This window comes from Sitodiplosis mosellana, unplaced genomic scaffold, assembly GCF_009176505.1.
Source record: "Sitodiplosis mosellana isolate CC-2019 unplaced genomic scaffold, AAFC_SMos_1.0 Smas_scaffold_6150, whole genome shotgun sequence".
In the NCBI taxonomy this organism is placed as follows: Eukaryota; Metazoa; Arthropoda; class Insecta; order Diptera; family Cecidomyiidae; genus Sitodiplosis; species Sitodiplosis mosellana.
Genome location: NW_022601391.1, coordinates 4,542,949 through 4,563,123, shown reverse-complemented (window position 1 = coordinate 4,563,123; position 20,175 = coordinate 4,542,949). Strand labels below are relative to the sequence as shown.

The window sequence follows — 20,175 nt, the reverse complement described above, 5'->3', positions numbered from 1 at the left end:
TTTTCTATTATTTTCTACATTCTGTAATTCGCAATCGATACGAAATCAGATGTAAAAATCTTAACTTTGCTCGTCGCACTCAATGTAATCGATGTGGAAGAGATAAAGAGCGTTCACACGATTCAAGTGGACGGAAAAAGAATGGCACTGAAATCGGAAAGGCAGCTGCTGAAAAATCGCGTGGTCTGTTTAAGTGAGTATCGTGTATGTTGTTCATGTTATAATCGATGGATGTCGGTAATTGATTTAAAAAGAATCATTCATCAATCATTGTGCAAAAAAAACATTGGTGCCGATAGTAGAAGACTATTTTTGAGCATTTTGACTGAACTATCAAATGTAGTTTTCGACATTCAATCAATTCCAATCATTTCGGAGTAGGGAGCGGAGATGTCACAGGCCGGCTTTTTTGGATCTAATGACTCAACGAATCTATCGTGCACAACCATTAAATTCGAGATTTTTTTTAGCACGAATGAAAATCCACTGAATATATTTCCGTGTGACATATAGGTTACACAACAAAATACTTCTCAAAATAACCATAAAAATAATTGATTTTATTAAATTGAATGTTCACAACCAATTTGCATCACAGATCTGAGATATTTTGACCAGAAAAAAATCCAACACCTAATAAAAAAAAGAATTTTAGTCACTCACGTTCGTTGGTCGCAAATTTATTTTCGCTATACTGACAAAAAGCTATACAAAATGTCCGATATTAATTAAAAGTGAAATGAAATTTGTTCGAAAAGCATTTCATCGTGTGTACCTTGTTTATTGTAGATAGCCACTTTATGCGATAGTAAAACTATGCGTTTCGGACAAATTAGTGAATTTGTAGGGAACTAATGGCTGAGGCAATGGTACTAACATTTAACATACTTGTTCGAAATAATAACAACTAATAAACGAACGAGATAGGATATTAGCTAGTGCAAAAGGGACGAAGTTTAATAATGCCAATAATATAGAGATAAACTCTCAGCCGTACTTTTGTCGCTTTGGACCAAACATTCTCACAATAAATTTTGTTATTTTAATGGTTAACAGTGCGGATGATTGGATTTGTGGTCGATGCAGTAATGTTAACTGGCAACGCCGAAAGAATTGCAATGTTTGCAGTGCACCGAAAGTGTCTGAAGCTGAAGAAAGAACTGGTGAGTCTAACAAGGTCTGAAATTATCTGTTCAAAAATTTTATGGATTGGAGCTTTCTAAATTTATGTGGCGTATTACAGGGTATGGCGGTGGCTATAATGATCGTGGCGTAGTGGAATATAAAGAGCATCGAGATTCAGACGATGAGTATGATGAATTCGGGAGGCGGAAAAGGAAACCCGACGAAAAAAGGACACATCGTGGCGACTCAACCAGTAGCAGTCGAAATGAAAGTGGTCGCAGGTTAGTGAAATAAATTTCCATGTACTAAGCCCACTTACAACTAGACAAATGATAATTCGACATTTCTACTTTTATTTAATTCGAATTTTGGATTAGCAGCAAACGACCGAAAAATGAAAAACAAGAAGACAACGAAAGTGAGGAAGATACTGATGACGATGACGATGACGATGACGATTCCAACGGTGGTGATCTATCAAAATATAAACTATTCGATAGTGAAACTGATACAGAAAAAGGGTCATCAGATCAAAAGAAAAGATCTAGAAGATCAAGATCGAAGTGAGTAAACGAATGAAAGGTTAACAAATGCGTAATGCTCTACACTTGTGTTGGTGGCGGGTCTTCACAGACCTGAGTGATTCCTGGCGTACAACTCAAACTGTGTCTCTAAAAAATCGGGTTAAGAAATTAGAACCTAGGCATTTTTCCCATCATTCCATTTGAAAAAAATATCGATGCCCAATTCTTTATTAATTTATTATAATATGCTTTCAGGTCTCGATCATTTTCTTCCAAATCATCGAGTAGTAGCAGTTCATACTCTTCGGATCGTTCATCACGATATCGACATCTTCGACGTCACAGTAGCTCGAAAAGCAGATCACGCAGTCGATCAAGCTCTCGACATCGACATAATCGAAACCGTCTTTAATGGAAAATTGAGATTGATGAACAACAATTATTGTTACCCAAAGTAATTGCATGACGTTCATTGATTTAAATTTGGTTTTCACGTCAACTATGGCTCCCCATGAAATGGTTTGAATTATTTTTATTCGAATAAACAAGCGACAGGTGATTCTATTTTTTATTAAATGGATCTTCGAAATGATATTTAAGTCATTGTTAATGTTCAAATGATCGTCGAAAATGTGCGAAACAAATGAATAAGCTTCCTTGTCACCCAATGGAGATGAGTGAACATACGCTCAGTTGCAAATTTTGCGTTGAGATTTGAATCGATTCAGTGCACGTTCACCTTCCACATTTTTTATTCTTGAATGTTTCTAAAAACTGAAAATTGCGTATTGGAGAATATGTTTTAGTGTCGGGAGACACATAAATTTGAGAACGGGGTGGGTCAGAACAATTGTACGTTGTCGATGTGTCAAAAACAGTCAGTTTCCATACAAAGAGCCTTAGATCCATTGGTAATCTTTACATTGATTTCAGCAAAAACCAAAATTTTACAGCATTCATACAGTTCTGACTCACCCCATTCCTCAATGTGTGTGACTCTCGACACCAAAACGAATTCTCTGTTGTGCAAACAATACAAGTGGTAAGGTGAATTTAAGGCGAACCAAAGAGCATAGCTTAAAACTATCACAGTGCACATGCTGAGCGGGCACTGAAAGTCTTTTGGTGTGTACCAATGTGAACGACAATGTTGTCGTTCTTATTGAGGGTGACTTAAATCTCTGTCAGTCTATTTATGTTCCTCGGGATAATTTATAACATAAGAATATTGGCAACTGAAAGTTTCATGTTGAAGAAGTACAACAACAACAACATTTTTATATTTACGGAATAACGTACTACCATTACCATTACCAACAGAAAACTAATCAAGACTAAAAGTCTTGGTCTAATATTAAATATCTATGCCAATGTGTGTTGTTACTTTTCCGTACACACCGTGTCAAGGGAAAGCATAGAAATTGGTTCAAAAATTTTTTTCCGCAAAATTGGTTTTGATCGTCATAAAAACTCATGAAACGCGTAGAATACCACTTTTTGAGACATTTTTTCGTTCGTGTGTCGTCGTCGTCGTCGTCGTCGTCGTTGTCGTCGTCGTTGGTGTTTGTTAACACGATAACTCAAAAAGTAATTGGGATAATCAAAATCTGTAAATTCCAAAAGTGTTGTATCCGAAAAACATAGTTTAAGTTCGAAGATGGGTTTCGATTTGATCCTGGGGTACTTGCCCCAAGAAAAACCTCGAAAAAATGACAATTTCGTATGGGAGGTACGTGTAAATCAACTTCGATTGGATTCAAACTTTCTGAGGTTTCATTTTTTGGAGAAAAAATTAGATTCTGGTAGTTTCATGTTGATTGCATTTGCACAAGTTTGATTTTTGGTCCTCAATTTTTGTCGAAATTTCATTGTCAAAAATTGATGACTAAGAACCAAGCTTTGGACAATGCGATCGACATGAAACTTTCAAAATCTTATTTTTTCGCGAAAAAATGAAATTTCAGAAGCCTTCTGAGCCAATCGGAGTCGATTTATAGGTACCTCCCATGCAAAATTGTCCAAATTTCGACTAAAATGACCGATTTTTCACGTGAAAACTGCCTTCATTTCAAACAAATTCACAAAACAAACTAAAAGTACGGACAACGGTACGGAAAAGTTTGGGATTACGAATGTAATTCTTTTTATTTGAGATCAAATTGGTTGTATAATTATAACATGCATGAGGTGTGAACGGGGGAAGCACAAACGATAAGAATCCTCAGCTATTTCACAGCATCCGCTGGTATTATTCTGTTCGTATCCACATTTAGAGCTTATTTCACGGTAAAAATAACAATAATAGAATTGTGTCATATTTCTATTGAAATGTTATATCATGATATCTTATTTGTGAAATAAATAGAGTTAATTCATTATCATCTGAGTCGTTCCCATTTATGAACGGTGGTGTTGCATTTCAGTAAATTCAATGTGAATATAGATCTTCAATAAAAACATTAAACAACATTTTTAATAAAAATACAAATGGTGAGAAGTTTGTAATCAACACTGCCAGAGTAAATTTATTTATATTTAGGCGATCGTCATATTTGCTGGTCCAGACCAATATTCATGAACTTAACGTTTTGTATGTATTGGTTGTTATTATTAGTACAGATGTAACATTTGTGATTCTTTAAAATGGCAATCACAACCGAGGGGCGAATCACTCTAAAGTAATTTGTAATAGAGAAAGTAATCGAGATAGTAATTTACGTGTAAAAATCTCGATTACTTTTCAAAAGTAATCGAGATTTTTACACGTAAATTACTTTCTCTATTACAAATTACTTTAGAGTGATTTGCCCCTCGATCACAACAAATAAGCGTCATATTTGAATTGGAAATTCTGGAATTGAACCCTATGAAGAAGTTGGAAAAGTGATCGAAATAGCCGGTAGTTCTAAATGAGAAAATGTAGCAGCTAGTAGCTCTAAATCTGAATTATGGTAGTTGTGATTTGAATATTTGCCCATCCATTTAAGCCAGTTCTGCGTTTGTCCAATGTGGGAATAAAAAAAACCAGAATATCGAATTCATGAATATTTGTGAATTCATCGTAAATTTCTGGAACACCAATATTAAAACTTTGAACATTTTGACAGTGATATTGAACAATATTCACATACATTTTACCTACTTGAAGCTCATACTGTTAATGTTGATATCCTCGATATAATCCTGTGTTATAATCCTGTATATAAACCATATTTGAAATTTTCATTTTCGCAGCATGCATATTTTAAGTTGTGTGAATGAATTTTTATCAGAATTAAGACATTAAACTATCAATTGTCATAAAAAAAATCTCTATTTCTCCAGTACATCCCAAGTCTTTATTTCATTTTTATATTTAATTCAAACGAAATTTATTCCAAGTATTATTTTAAAAAAATATCTGCACTCTCATACTATTCGCAATATACTTTTAAATATGAGTCCTATTTAAAATGTATTTTGCCCATGTATTTTTAAATGGGCCAGTTTCTCCCCCCCCCCCCCTCTCTCTCTCTCTCTCTCTCTCTCTCTTTCTCTCTCTCTCTCTCTTTACAAGCAAAACCTCCAAAAGAACTATCTTGCGCAATGAGTTAAGCTATGGCGACAGGGAGTAAACAAGACGCATGTATAAGGTTCTGAACTTCCATCGAAAGAGATGGTGGATACACGGTTTACAAGTAACACAAAAACAAAACGGCTATTTCATTTGCATTGTCAATGCAAAGTTGTAGCTAACCGAAATATTGTAAACTAATAACAACATCAATGGCGTAGCTGCAAGGAATGTATGAAATCTCTGCGTTTTATTTTAAATCTTTTCTCAGGTTCATGCTACCGTTCAATGATCACCATTTAGAATAACAATTCTATAATTATAAATCTATATCCAGTAACTTATAAATACCAAGATGACTGCATCCATTTGTTCTGCTTGATTGGATCTTTGAGAATCACAAATGAGGGAGATTCCACACTCTGAGTGTTCATGGTGTTTCCGTTTATTATGGACGAGGACAAGGATTTCTTTTTTGTTGCATATTCATAGTTTCCCTCGATGATTTTACTGAGATTACGTTTGGCTTGCACATTTTCAGCCATTTGAATAGGAGCTCGTCGACCATATTTCACGGGATTTTCATTGTGAATAGTCGTTTTCGTCTTTGTGTCTTCTTCATCAAAATTTTCGATTGTAACATTTATAGGTGGTTTAACTGGTGATCTAATAATTCGACTTCGTTCATTATAGCTTCGATTTTCCTCATCTTCATTTGTTGTAAAGGTATGACCATTACTTCTGGCGCTCGCAATAATTTGTCGTGATGATGCTGGTCGTTTTTTAATCAGCATTTCGTGTCGGGCTTTTCGAACTTCTGGTTGACATAAATAAAATGGGTCCTGATTTATCTTTGGCGGTTCATGCAAATTTTGGGATGGCTCAACAATGGCAACATTCAGTTGTGGATTATATTTTGTGGTGATAGCTGGTTGTCTGACGGGTGATGATTTTCGTGACCTTTCGAGAAAATCCAAATTTGATTCGGGTCTATGTGTGACTGGCCTTCGTCGAGGGAACTCAGTAAATTTAACTCTAGAAAATAAATTATTGAATAATTGCTTTTTCATTTTCTTTTTCTTTTTCATCTGCAAAGTGGTTTCTGTGTATGAATGAATCTTACTTATATTCTGGGCGATAATCCATGCTGCCGGTCATTTCGAGGATGGGAGAACGCGCTTTTGCACGTTCGGGCAGTTTTTGAATGTGTGGATTCTTATAACTTTCGAAATACTCGGGAAATACATGCTGATCTGAATGCCCAATCATTAGGTTGTTGCGCATTCTTACATTACTTAACTGTTTCGAGATTTTTAATTGGTTTGACCTGTGTAAACTTAGTTCTTTAAATTGGTCTGTGTACTCGGATAATGGTGAAATATTCGGTGTAATAATTGCCCTGTTTACGCATAATTGGTCTTTTGCTTTGATTGGTGCACTTTTTGTAAAATGGTTATATACTTTGAAACTGTCATTGTATTCGGGTCTACCAAAGAAATTTCCATAAAATTTAATTTTGCTTGATTGGGGATTGGATGCTGATTCCGAACGCTCCATCACTGATGTTCCCTTGAATTCTCCCCGGAAATTATCTGGTGAATAAGAGAATTCACCTTGAACCTTGAACGTTTGCGTTGGATGCGTTTCCCTTGGACGTTCAGCAGCGTTTGATTCTTTGGTCGATTTTACAACTTCTACGCCTTCATTTTCTGTTTCACCGCCCGACTTACCTCTAATTTAATTTAAATAATAAAAATATTGTTTTCATTTGCATAAAATCCAGCTCTTCAGCTAATATTGGTGGTTGCCAAAACACCGTTCGCATATGGCCCAAACTCCGTAACACCATCAACTTGGTTTGTTGAAAAATAAGGAGTCATTCAAACTCTATTCGCTCTCATCATTGCATATGCGTTGAACGGAACAAAGTTCCGAAAGCAATAAAAACTACAATTACATCTGAGAAAAATGGCACTACGAACGGTGTAGTTCGGTGGTGGTTTTTCATGGAAGCGATTGTTCATGAATTCATTTCTATGAACCAGGGGCTTTCGACAAAAATTGGCCATTAATTTTTGTCTGTTAAAGGTTCAATTAATTTGTTGACGTGAATGACATTTAATGCGGAAAATGTTGTTATTCATAAAATCGGGCTTCAATTTATATTTTGTACACTCATGATAACTGGTGTTCATTGAAATATTTTACAATGAACTTAAGTTTTACCTTCGAGAATCTTCGGAATTTAAATCACTAAAATCATCCTGCAATGCTTCTAGTAGTTCTTTGGTTGTGGCGTTCAAATTAATTTTATTTGGAACGGATCTGCTTCTTGGACTGTATAGTTTTCCAAATCTTTTTGTGTACTCGGACTTTAGAGAGGCGAATGGGATTATCGGCTGATTTTTGTCGTATAGACAAATGCTGTCTTTGCTATGAAATTCTTCAAAAAAAAATTAAATTAATCAAGTTACTCTACTCAATCACTAGTGTATGAAAGTACCATCGTCAATGTTTTGTGGTCGTTTTTTGCGATAAAATTTCAGCTCATCGACCGTTACATATTCATGCAGAAGATGCGCTAGATTATCGGGAAATCTAGGTGTGAAATGGGCTGCAATTACAAAATGGTTTTTATTTTTTCTTCTGAACGAAGATAATTCATTTAATTGAAAACAATATGCATGCATAATTACCTGAAAGATTTGGTTCAGAGGTGGATTTCTCGAATCGGCCTCGTTTCCAATGGGTTTTCCTAAATATTGCATGAAAAGAGAGGTTAATAAATTTCCACTGGCAACGCAAATGTTTGTTTCAATCAACATAACTACGCGATTCACATTGATTTGATTTACATGGTATCTCAAACCCATCATAACAAAAACCTACCCTTTTTCAAATCCTTTCGACGAGATTGCAGCAAGTGCTCAGTTTAAAAAAAAAACTATACTGCTGTTACTACTAAACTAGTTTCAGATAAATGATTGGTATTTTCACTTTTCGAACGATAAAACATTCATTTTCACATTACTTCAAACACATAGTTCAACAAAAGTTTTTGGTGCAAAGCGTAAAATCCAACTTACGTAATATAAAATGCGAAAAATAGCCAGTTTGTTCAACCACTATCAGGTAGGAATCAGAAAATGCATGCTAATGCATTCGAAGTGCAAGCTAAATTGAAAGTTTATACTAACTACACCTATGGGTGTCACATCACATACAGTGACAAAACTTTGGAAATGTATCAGTGAAAACCGTTTCGTTTAATAAATAATTGATAGTTTTAATGTGAAAGTGGAGCATCTTTTATACCAAATTGTTCACGTGAACCTTGAAAATCGTTATGAAATATTGGTTACCATGAATAATGTCTAAGGCCACGAATACGTTTGAAAAGAAAAATTGCTGTGAATTAAACTGGCCTGGTGCAACGGAATGTATCAATTTCAAATGGAAACAAGTTGAATGTTTAAATATTTCACCGAATGTTGTGTTGAAATGTGTTCAGCTAGTCCCAAATATCGCAACGCTAACAATATTTATGAGGAAGAAAGAACTTCGAACTTAAACAAAAACTAATAATGTTTTAGAAAATCTTTAAATTTTCAAAATAGCATTGTGCTATTGGCCGATTTTATTCATCAGAATTTTGTTGAAACTTTTATATTTTCTTTCATATGAAGGACAAATAATGGGTTTGGATTGCATAGCAATGTAATTGCTATTGAGCTATATCTATGACTGCTATCATCCAATGAAGAAAATTAATTCTGTCCGATAATGATTTCCAAGTTGAGGCTGATGATTACGCGTTACTCAATTAAGTATGCACATAAAATAAATTAGATAGCTTAAGAATTTAGCTAGCATACTCTCATTGCCACTGATCAACGATAAAAGCTATGTTGAGGAGATTGAATATTCAAACAACCTAACCCCATGCTTTTGTTGTCGTATACAAATATATGTATTAGATTCTGTTCGTATATATATGACCGTTGACCATGGAATATAGCAACCAACTGCCATATCCACATGCGTCATACAGAAATGAACACAGAAACATGATAATCGTAACGAAATAGTAAGCTGGCTTGAGCATAAAGCACAAAACGCCAGACTATTGAACTGTTGCACTTGAAACATTGACCCAATTTTCGTAAATGACCAAAAAAATAGTATTTCCTTTCTTTTGCCCCCATGCTGCTCAATCCAGCATTTTTAGTAATTCACCTCCACTGTTTTATCCAATTAATACACTGCATTTAAATACTGTGTTAGTTAAGTATAAGATTAATATTATCGAACATAAAAGATTCTCATGGATAATTTGCATGGTGAAACCAGCACGCACACGATAGAAGAAGACATATTAAAAGGGATAACTAGACAATTTGATTGAACGGAAAAAAATCTGAAATTACAAAATATCTAATTAATTCATAATGCACGAAGGAGTGAAGTGCCACAGGTCAGTACACGAATTTTACCTTGATGGTAAAGCGCGACCGAGGTCATCCAAAAGCACGTGAAATTAATAAGTAACCTTGACAAGTCGCTGTTTTGTTTTTTTTCGCTAATTCATTCGATTCCAACATAGTGCTTCATCAGTGCTTCATCAGAGCTTCTGAAGGTTCGTCGTCCAAAGAGGAGTATTTTCAAATTTCAATTTTTTTCATTTCGGGGGGAATTTCGCCGTTGATTATGAGTGATTTGATCCTTACTTTTGAAAATCGATTCTATCTAGTGTAAATCACTTCAAAGAAAGAAATATGGACTCAAAAAAGGTAATCATTTTCAAATTTGGGTGTGCGTATGGGTAAATTTTTTCACATAGTTACACACGCTTTCCAAGGCGAGTGGTAATTTGACTTCTCGTATCCTGCTTTAGAAGCTCTGTGCCCCATAAAAATTTCACGCCCTTATTATTGCTATTACTATTCTCTACTCCAATAATCTAATCAGTTCTAGCCGCATGCATTTATACATAATGAATTTTATAATTGTATTTTGGTTTGTTACACAAATAAATATTTACCTTTTAAATTCATTTGAATTTGTCCAGTCCATGGCACTAGATTCGATGACTTTGGCAGTATTGTATATTTGTGATAGAAGAATTTGCTAAATTTGTTCATTAAATTTTGGATTCACATATTTTGAATGAAGATGTAAAAATTGAGACTAATTGTAAGAAAACAAACCCATTTTCAATGAACTAATTGAATAAAAATTGAAATTCCAGTTTAAAAATACAACAATTTATTATTTTGTAAAAATTTGCACAAAATTGTTGCAAACTTAAGCAACCCACTGTGATAGAGTTCACAGTGTGTTATCACAAATACGCGATGTCGTCCTACTGCGGCGGTGCTACAAAAAGTAATCCTGACCGGTAGACACTCCAATTTCGACTGAACTTACACCAAATACTAGGAATGACATGTAAGGCACGAGCGAAAGACTGAAAGCTCGATCAAGGTGAGAGATAGATGAATGAAAAAAAGTTTATCGCGTGCAACATTACTACGGATTTTTTTTGCTGTTAGTATGAATTACACGATATATTCTTGTTGCTGACATCGAGCTATTGTCAATATGTAACAGTGAAACCGTTTCACTATTTATTATCCAAACACCTGGGCCAAATACGAAATTTCCTTCATAGGGTCGATTTTTCCGGATAGAATACAATGGAGAAATACATTCTCTAACATATATTTGATGAGAATGTGTTGTATTAATATCCAGGCATTTCTGTTCAAAATACACAGAAGTCTCGCAGGTTGGGCAAGAAATAAAATTTTTTAACGAAAATAGTTACATTTTCTTATGGTAACGATTTATTTTAAAACAGAAAAATAAAATGATTTTCCTCCTAACTCCATAGTCTAATGTGTGAACTATTCGCTGAATTTCCATACTTTGACCTCACCGTCGTCACTTGTAGATAATAGAAGCCCGGCTGTGTGTGGACACCACGCAACTGTATTGACATCTTGTGTATGTGCCCGATGGACGGACAAAAGCAATTCGAAATTTGGCTGGTTCTTATCGGATCCATCCGATTCCTTGAAAATTCTAATCATGTCGTCACCGCATGCTGTTGCGATAAGACCTGCATGTTCAATTCATATGAAGTTATAAGTTAATTCACATAATTTTTGTTTTTAAAATATCGAACCTGTTAGTTTGCACCAGCTAATGTCGTACACGCTACGCGTATGGTAACCAGATAAAATGCAAACACATTTCCAAACAGTTGCGTTATCCGGCGTTGCGATTCCCTCTTCATTTCCAGGTTCATATGCTTGCCAGATACGTACCGTGCGATCGTCACTACAAGATGCCAAACGTTTGCCGCTCTTATCAAACGATATGCTCCATACGGTCGATGTGTGTCCACTCAGCGTGTCTAAACATGACCAATCATTATCGGCTGGATCCTCAATATACAGTTTGATTGTGTTATCATAACTTGCTGAAGCTAAAATCTCCAATTCTGGATGCCATTCAACCTTCTTCACATCCTGAGTATGCGCATTTAAAACGGCTGCACATTCGAATTCATCATCACCAATCACCTCCCAAATCCAAACGGATTTGTCACGACTACAGGTAGCTAGTAGATTACCCGAACGGGACCAAGAGGCACTTTTCACTTCGTTCTCATGACCTTCTAAAGTGGCACTGCATTCAAATTCACCAGATTTCTTATCCCAAATGGCAGTTGTCGCATCGAAGCTAGCTGAAGCCAACAAATTACCATTCCATGACCATGCAACACTGCGTATCGTCCGAGAATGACCATCAGAAAGTATAGTCTTTGTCACCCACTTACTATTATTGTCTTGTGACCAAATACGAATGGTTTTGTCTTCACCGCATCTGAAACACCAAACAAGAGAATAAGAAAGTGAATATATATTTGAAGCGAAAAGCAAATCAATACAGATAATTCCTACGTTGCAATCGCTGTGTTCAGAGGATTCCAGGTAGCACCCCATACACGACCTTTGTGTCCACTCAACACTTGAAGTACTTCTAGTTTGGGCATTTTGTAAAACAAAATCCAACGTGTAAACAATCTTATGAAAACGAATCTATTTAATTTGCAGTAATTTCTTTCCACTTCACACTCTCCCGTTTGATCTATGCTACATCTATTTCAAATGCAAGTGCGACTACTATTCGATAGTCGATATCATATTCGAAATCGTAATAAATATGAAATGAAATAGGGAAAAAAACAACAATAACTAATATACAGGCCAGTCTCGGAACTGTCAAAATATTCGAGGTTAGGTTTTCACATGACAGATTCAAGTGAAGATAAAGCTAATTGTCTTCAAATCGTAGCGAAGTACTGATGTGTCCGTTATTGTTTCGAAATAACCACTATGGAGCTATATGGATTGTGTGCATTACAGTACGTTATTGCTGTCAAGCAAATATCATGTGGTAACACTTGACAAAATGAATGAAGACAAAACCAAACATTAATTCGCTACTTACGAATTTCATTCGAGTGTACATACACAACAACATGAGTACGATTGGAAAACAGTATAAGTATAGGACATTCACGATTCAAATGTAGCGAGTTTGCGTAAATGTTCTTAAATCTAGAAATTTAATGGGATTTATCATTTGAATGCAGTTGACTCAAGAAAAAAAATCTTTTCTATACTTCATGTAAATGCCATAAAAAAAGTTTATAAATTATCGTTTGGGCTAGGAAAATCTCGTTGAGAATGAGCAAATTCATATGGGAACTATTTAAGTTCAGGGAGAAAATCATTTGAAAATTTCACCGCCAGCCCATAAATGAAAAAGGAAATGAGAATGTATGAGTAGACTGATTGTACGCATGCGTTACACAAAATACTACAAAACATAGGGCTTACATCACATATATATACACCCAATTTCTTGTGAGTATCTCTCTTTTGGTCTGTCTTCTTTGCTTCATTCATTAAGTGGCTCACACATGTGTGTGTGTGTGTGTGTGTGTGTGTATGTGTTTTTGTGTGAATGTGCAGAACAGTTTGCCGTGTGTAATATGGGTCTTTTTGAATGCTGTTGAAAAAAAAATCGGTGCGACCAATAAGAGTGAACAAAACTCGGGTCAAAACGAGAAATCCGAAAATCACACTCATACAAGCATACACTAAAACTCAGACGTCGTCGTGTGTATGTCAGATACATTTCAAATACATAAACATTATAAAAATGAAAATAAAAACCATCCAAAGTGGTAGACCAAGTAAAAACGCATACGAAGCAATTTGTTAATTCGAATCGAAACATAAAATTCATTTGGGATTTTATTATTGTGGTTGTTGCTGTTGCTGTTGTTTATTAATGTAACTATACGATTTATTGAAAATATCCCTAAAACAGTGAACTAAATTTTTGTTGGTGTGCTTCAACAAATGCAATATAAAGCATCCGAAAATTGTGCAACTTGTGTATGAAAAATTGACAAAATTTATAGGAATGAAAAAAAGTGACAAAATTTCATAAGTGAAACTGCTATTTGTTGAAGTAATGTACGCAATGATGTGTTGTATAGTTGATGGCTGATCAAAATTGTAGCCCTTTTTCTGTGTGAAAAAATGCTCCTGCATGCAAGCGTATAAACATTTTGCATAGGTTTATTGTTTCCAAAAAATGACACGAAATACTTCTAGATGTAGAACACAAAAAAAACTATTAGTTTCTATTATTCGTACCGAAAAGAGAGGAATCAATTGTTTCCTTCCAGCTACAGAAAAAATAAACATTTTCTTATAGTCAATACTTTTGGTTTTGTTCGTCTGGCAGTCCAAATTACGATACAGGTAAGAAATGCTGAAAATTGAATAAGTACATAAACAAACCTTCGCATAAGTAAAAAAAAAGTATACGTAAAAATACGCAGTGAAAACCAGTTCATGACAAAAATTGATTTCGTCGAATTATTATTGAAAAACCATACGCTATTGGTTACATGCATTTCTTTTGAGTATCTATGCTGTTCAGCACTTACATAAATTATCGATTTTCATCGGTTAAATTTGTATACAATTTTACTCTATCAAAATAGTATTATCGTTTTTATCACAGTGCCAAATTAACTTCATTTATTGCCGTAGACTACTCTAGACTAATAAGTAGTTCAATGATAACAGTGACAATCATTTGACTTCGAAACTGTTTTAGCAAAATTTTGTATTTTCCTCTACACGAAATCAGAGACTGAAATTGGCTGTATATTTATATATATATTGTTAGGTTGTTCCAATTTGACTATAGTCAATGCATCAATTGGTTTTATTGAAAATTTACGCGGATTTCTATTTAAAAAAATCATCCAAATTCCCTGCACATAATAACCACATCAAGTTTCAATTGCTGCAATGTTTCATGGAGTAAAAATGACAGAAAGAAATATGGAGACGTTGAATGTTCAACCTCAGAGTTTGAGACTCAAATCGTTCAATAAGACATTTTTTCTATTAAAATCAATAGCATGGTTTTTTTTTAAAGAATTGTTTTTCACAATTTCCATTATCTGCGCATTCCTTTTAATACTTTCCCAGCAGTGTATTGCTATTAATTTCCTTTCTTCTAAATAATTAAATAATGTTGCTTTGCAGACGCTCTTGAGTGCGCCAATTCAGTGCGATAATATGATATTCCTATATGGATTTCATTGTAAAATTGGTCATTGTACAATGCAATGACCGATATACGAGCATTTGAATTAAGAAGCAAACCGCCAGTTGGCCAGAATCTTACGGCAAACATTATTTAATATTGATTTGCTTTCTCTAGCGGTTTTCTCCATTTTATAAGCTGTTAACTTCAAGATTTTATTATATGCGATAATGCACAAGAGAGCGGACTGTTAGGTTGAGCGTCGTATGTGAGCCGTATATGCGGATACTTCATAGAAGAGATCGCGTTGAGATCAGAAACTACTTGCTTTGATATTTATTCATATATTCATTTATGTCGTCCCGTCTTTCGCTGTTCGTTTTTGAACTGTCTCTGTTGATATAATTGCAATTTTGTAGCGCACTTTTTACCCACTCTGTTCAGATTCCCGTATGAACAGTGTCTTGTGACTGATGTTGAGATGTACATTTTCTGTTGAAAGTTGTAATGTTTAGCCCGAAATACCGCTCTATATGGAGTAGTATCAAGTTGCATTAACAATTTCTGAATTAATTTGTTATCAACACCAATCTGTTAATTCGTTTTTCATTGTAATGTTTTTAGTTACCATTGAAATCTGTTCTGAAAAGAAAGCAACTTCTAAGATGACACTCGATGTATTCGATCAGACCGTTCGACGATCGACACATTTTTGAAAAATTCGAGTTTTATATGATTCGAATAGAACACGTTTAGAAGATTTATGTAAAAACTGGAAAACCGGATTCGTCAAAATCCAATTAGATTTCAATTGAAAAATGGGTGCAACAATGGGGAAAAATGGAACTATTTTAGAATCATTACCATCAACACATGTAAGTTTTTGTAATTTCCACTCAATTCACTGTATGCAAACATCGACCGATCAAAAAAATAATTAATTCAACTTATCACAGCTTCAAGTCGAAATGTCAATTTCATGATTGTATTCCTTTTCTTCTTCTTCTTCTTCTTCTTCTTTTTCTTCCTAAAATTAGGGGACACTGCATATAGCGATGCTTGGTTTGGATTCAGCCGGGAAGACAACTGCATTATATCGTCTTAAATTAGATCAATATTTGAACACAGTGACAACAATTGGATTTAATTGCGAAAAGGTGTGTGAAAAATTGGCTTTTTGACTAGAATGGTCAATATTTTCGATTGTATGACTTTCTCTGTTTTTTGTTGTAACTAGGTACGAGGAGCATTGGGTAAAGCAAGAGGGGTACAATTTCTTGTTTGGGATGTTGGTGGACAGGAAAAACTCCGGCCACTATGGCGAAGTTATACAAGGTTAGTAGGAAATTAATATATATGTATTTGTATATTCTATTGCCGCCGATGCCCAAAATCAGCATACTATGTAATTAGAAAATTAATCATTTAGAATTTTTATCGTGAAAATCCCATTGGATCGAAGACATTTGTTCTAGCTAATTCACAATTCACAAGTTATTCATACAGATGTCTATTTCCAGCCACTCAATTGTAGAAATAATAATAACGCTCACTGTTGTTATATTTTAGGTGCACGGATGGTATTATTTTTGTAATCGATTCTGTAGATGTAGAACGTATGGAGGAAGCCAAAATGGAGTTGATGCGGACGGCAAAGTGTTCAGAGAATCATGTAAGATTGAAACACATTTTTGAAAATTAAAACACTTTTTTGACATTTTCATCACACAAAAAAATACAAAACATTTCCAGGGTGTGCCCATTTTGATATTCGCCAACAAACAAGATCTGCCTGGAGCCAAAGAACCAAAAGAATTAGAGAAATTGCTTGGTCTGCATGAACTATCCTTTTCAGCGATCTCGCCGCAAATGATAAAATCATCATCGACTTTACCGGTGGCAAATATCAGTACTGCCCATAAGCCTGTGGATACTCGACTAAATAGTCTCGATAGTAAAGGCACGGATGTTTCATCGAACTGTTCAAGCACACCACCACCGCACACATCAACGTCAACATCAAGTTCTGCATCGCCTCATCATGCCTCGTCGACGATATCATCTACGTCCTCATCAAGCACATCGAATGCAACATCATTTAAGGGCTGGTATATTCAACCCGCTTGCGCAATAACTGGCGATGGTTTGCAAGAAGGTTTAGAGGCGCTCCACGAAATGATTCTCAAAAAAAGAAAACTCAATAAAGCACACAAAAAGAAGCGATGCTGAAATAACAATGTATAAGGGTCTTTTGCTTGTGTCAATTTCAGTTTTGACCAAAGGCAAATTTAAATTGAACCGAACATCGGTACATCCGTACCTTCATCGATTTGTGTAAAGCCAAACAAGTGTTAGAGAATTAAGTGAAATACGTTTTCTTTTTTTTCCTAAATAGAGAATAGATACGACGATTATCCATCATAATTACTTACGAGATTGTTATCAGTTATATTATTATGTTGTCATTTTTGTAAATAGCGAATGTTTCAAGTACTGGCGTGATTTAAAAGATAAAACTAATTACCTAAGAGAATATCTATCAACTTTTGATGTATTTTGATTGTTTTTTTATTTCAGTTTTAACTTGCTTTCGTTTGTTGAATCGAGTTCTGTGATGTGATGTACGAAAAAAAAAGTTCGCCGTGGTAAATAAAATTAACAAATGTCGTTACATACATTCGTCTGAGGCTCAGTCAAATGAATTATCGGTTTAAGACAAGGAAAACAAGAAAACTTGATTTTTATTTCTTTTGGACACAGATAGCCCAAAAGGGCGCACCATATGTTATCATAAATAAAGATTTTTAACTTGAAAAACACACAATACAACCAATTCATTTTTTTCGTATTGTTGAATGAGAGTCAGAATATCGCTGAAACTACATTGGCACCAGCAGAAGAATTATTTATGACAGATGACAATTGCCATGGTGGATTGAACAACCACAAGGTAGTTATAATTTTTGAGTTCAATTGATCGGATGCGATTTAAAGGTATCTGTGAACCCTTATCACCAATGGCAACATTTGCATCAGAGATATAACAATTGGACTTGAAGTAAGGCATTTTTACTGTAAAGGAAGCAAATAAAGACTAAATCAAGGAAAGAAAGATTTTTTTCATATTTAAAATTTATACATATTTCTCGTTAATATTATTTTTAGACACTGAATAAAATATAATCATATATTATTTATATCGGATATATGGGTGTATGGGACTGATTAGTTTGTGCATATTTTGTGAGTTTGAAAATGGAATCCAATTGTCATGCATTCTGTGCCGTCATGGGTTATTAATAGAAATCGTTCAAAATGGGAATTTACTTCCATTTACTTTTGACCGAATCTTTTATTTGAAATATAATTGTCATGCTTGAATTCAATCAAACACTCAAAATATTCAAAAGCTAACCAGTCCAGCTTGTATACATACTCTTCCATCATTGTTTGTAATTAATTTCTAGTTTTAATTTCTTTTTTCTATTTTTTCAGTTGTTCAGTTCGTTTATTGTTTTTTTTTATTCTTCCCTCTTTTCTATCATTATAACACCACAATACTTAAGATCATTTGTTTAATCTTAATAAGTTTTTCAAGAATTTATTCGTAGTATGTGTAGACCGTCGTAGTTTTCTAGGTTTTTTTTATAATTTAGTTAATGCGTAATGCAATATGGTGTGTTTTATATTAGTTCATATTATGATTACTATTAGAAAACTTAATTGTAAATGATTTACATGATTACGGACTAAAATTAAAAAAAAAACGAGAGAGAGATATATAGAGATGGTAGAGGGTGAATTTCAACAAAAGAGTGCGGCAAATTGTTGCCACAAAAGCAAAATACTGACATTTTAATAATCCGATCAACAGGGGAATAATATTTTTAAAATTTCAATATCGCCCACTCAATGATTTCTTACAATTTGCGTTAACTTTATAGTTACCCATGTTAATTCATATGTGTTCCAAATATAATGCAGTTCCATTTAGTGTTCTCTTTTTCAAAATTTACAGTATTACAGTATATTTATATCGTAGCTTTTTCCACCACTTATTATCAATTGTTTAGCTACCCTCCATCAACTCTTCTTGCCATTTTTGAGGTTCGGGGAAACTTACATATCACTTACAATCTACATTGTTCCTCCAATAAAATCAGTAAAAATTTGTTTGCAAATACATTTTGTGACAGTAGTTATGAGTATGTGTTCAGTTTTAATCAGAAATGGATCGCAGTTTACATGCGGTAGATGTGAATGTGGACGCGTGAACGACGTTTCCCACTGCGTTACATTTTTGCCGAAGATTGCAAACAGTCAGTCAGCATCATGTACATATGCGCACATAAAAGCGGTGGTAATGCAAACTTATCAAATGCAACAACAAAATAATACTGACAGAATCATGGGATCTTCGGTGCATGCTTACATTTGTTCAATACCTCACGCAAGGGTATACGACGGTATTTTACTTCACCCAGTTAAGCAAATACGTTACTAATGACGCATATTAACGCATCCTCGGTTTTTTAATGAAGGCAAAATAAACTAATTCGGTATTCTACTGATAAAAAGAACACACTCTTTTCAAAAACAAAAGGAGCACATACCAGGGAAAACTAGACACAATAACATTAGTTTTTCGGTAGATCATACATACATGTAGATCATTTTTGAATGTTGTGGTTAGAAATTTTTCTTTCTTGTAAATGATGATTCAACATACATATGTGTCAATTACACCATATTAACGACGTTTTTTAAGTTCATAGTTGAAATCTATAAACGTTGTCAATTCATGGCTCAATGTACTGCATCAGTAGTTCAGCGTGTAGTGCGCCAAGTGATTTATCTGCCACGAACTGATAAAAACACATTGTCACACATGGAACATGGCAGTGTGCAAAATTATTTGTATGATTGATTGATGTGATTGACACATCTTCCAGCATATGTTTGAAGTCTATGTGGGAAGTGGTGAAATGAAATTGATGTGATAAATTGGAAATGTAAACATTATATGCTTTTTTTTACAAAGTACTTATAAAATTGCTTCAGGGCACTACTATTTTAAATCCGTGCAAAAGAACATATCCATTCATTTTATAAATTTCAAAACTTCGAGACAGGGTTTCACATGTGTTTTTCTTTTTTAATTTTGAGTTCGACTGGTAGATATTGTTTTTATTTTTTATTTTCAATGGAAATCGATCGATAAAAGTTAGAAGAACCGAAAAATGTTCAATATAAATGACTTTTCGTAGCTTCAAATCATCTATTTATGTAAGAACTTCCATTTTTTCTGTTTTTTTCCATGGCTAAAAA

The 20,175-nt window shown here is 34.3% G+C and overlaps 4 protein-coding genes across 8 annotated transcripts in view; 2 read left to right on the top strand and 2 right to left on the bottom strand.

Annotated features, from left to right (window-relative positions):
* The window catches only part of LOC129574076 (zinc finger Ran-binding domain-containing protein 2), a 103,360-nt gene that overhangs the window by 591 nt on the left and 82,594 nt on the right, over window positions 1-20,175 (top strand). Inside the window, exons 2-6 of one of the 4 annotated variants that reach the window (XM_055455458.1) lie at window positions 50-193; window positions 1,057-1,163; window positions 1,244-1,406; window positions 1,506-1,688; window positions 1,905-4,306. In XM_055455458.1, the coding sequence (XP_055311433.1) occupies window positions 50-193; window positions 1,057-1,163; window positions 1,244-1,406; window positions 1,506-1,688; window positions 1,905-2,061 (754 nt within the window). In that variant the 3' untranslated portion in view covers window positions 2,062-4,306. Of the gene's footprint in view, window positions 1-49; window positions 194-1,056; window positions 1,164-1,243; window positions 1,407-1,502; window positions 1,689-1,904; window positions 4,307-20,175 lie in introns of those variants that run through there. The other 3 variants (XM_055455457.1, XM_055455460.1, XM_055455459.1) reach the window with 3 other exon arrangements.
* Window positions 3,769-10,888, bottom strand: LOC129574073 (uncharacterized). 2 transcript variants are annotated; one of them, XM_055455454.1, is made up of 7 exons: window positions 10,410-10,888; window positions 10,244-10,329; window positions 7,899-7,957; window positions 7,706-7,816; window positions 7,429-7,645; window positions 6,326-6,934; window positions 3,769-6,237 (listed from the first exon to the last, which is right to left on the bottom strand). In XM_055455454.1, the coding sequence occupies exons 2-7, from the start codon at window positions 10,273-10,275 to the stop codon at window positions 5,544-5,546; spliced, it is 1,722 nt and encodes a 573-aa protein (XP_055311429.1). In that variant the 5' UTR covers window positions 10,276-10,329; window positions 10,410-10,888; the 3' UTR covers window positions 3,769-5,543. The 2 variants fall into 2 exon arrangements, with proteins under 2 accessions (XP_055311429.1, XP_055311428.1); XM_055455453.1 differs by having other exon boundaries at window positions 10,244-10,888.
* Window positions 11,026-12,588, bottom strand: LOC129574074 (probable cytosolic iron-sulfur protein assembly protein Ciao1). The gene is made up of 3 exons (XM_055455455.1): window positions 12,171-12,588; window positions 11,390-12,093; window positions 11,026-11,323 (listed from the first exon to the last, which is right to left on the bottom strand). The coding sequence occupies exons 1-3, from the start codon at window positions 12,260-12,262 to the stop codon at window positions 11,109-11,111; spliced, it is 1,011 nt and encodes a 336-aa protein (XP_055311430.1). The 5' UTR covers window positions 12,263-12,588; the 3' UTR covers window positions 11,026-11,108.
* LOC129574075 (ADP-ribosylation factor-like protein 4A) lies at window positions 13,169-17,671 on the top strand. Its single transcript, XM_055455456.1, has 6 exons — window positions 13,169-14,048; window positions 15,472-15,722; window positions 15,885-16,004; window positions 16,085-16,182; window positions 16,417-16,519; window positions 16,600-17,671. Exons 2-6 carry the CDS (start codon window positions 15,666-15,668, stop codon window positions 17,074-17,076), a joined length of 855 nt encoding a protein of 284 aa, XP_055311431.1. The 5' UTR covers window positions 13,169-14,048; window positions 15,472-15,665; the 3' UTR covers window positions 17,077-17,671.

What these genes read in the sequence shown, in the direction of transcription:
- LOC129574073 (XM_055455453.1), bottom strand. Translation starts at nt 10,275, where the DNA reads ATGGACTGGACAAATTCAAATGAATTTAAAAG. An exon ending in AATTCAAATGAATTTAAAAG is followed by an intron (nt 7,958 to 10,243) that starts GTAAATATTTAT and finishes TGCAATATTTAG; the next exon opens with GAAAACCCATTGGAAACGAG. An exon ending in ACCACAAAACATTGACGATG is followed by an intron (nt 7,646 to 7,705) that starts GTACTTTCATAC and finishes TTTTTTTTGAAG; the next exon opens with AATTTCATAGCAAAGACAGC.
- LOC129574074 (XM_055455455.1), bottom strand. Translation starts at nt 12,262, where the DNA reads ATGCCCAAACTAGAAGTACTTCAAGTGTTGAGTGGACACAAAGGTCGT. An exon ending in CTGAACACAGCGATTGCAAC is followed by an intron (nt 12,094 to 12,170) that starts GTAGGAATTATC and finishes TTGGTGTTTCAG; the next exon opens with ATGCGGTGAAGACAAAACCA. An exon ending in TAGCTGGTGCAAACTAACAG is followed by an intron (nt 11,324 to 11,389) that starts GTTCGATATTTT and finishes TTGAACATGCAG; the next exon opens with GTCTTATCGCAACAGCATGC.
- LOC129574075 (XM_055455456.1), top strand. Translation starts at nt 15,666, where the DNA reads ATGGGTGCAACAATGGGGAAAAATGGAACTATTTTAGAATCATTACCA. An exon ending in AATCATTACCATCAACACAT is followed by an intron (nt 15,723 to 15,884) that starts GTAAGTTTTTGT and finishes TCCTAAAATTAG; the next exon opens with GGGACACTGCATATAGCGAT. An exon ending in CTATGGCGAAGTTATACAAG is followed by an intron (nt 16,183 to 16,416) that starts GTTAGTAGGAAA and finishes GTTATATTTTAG; the next exon opens with GTGCACGGATGGTATTATTT.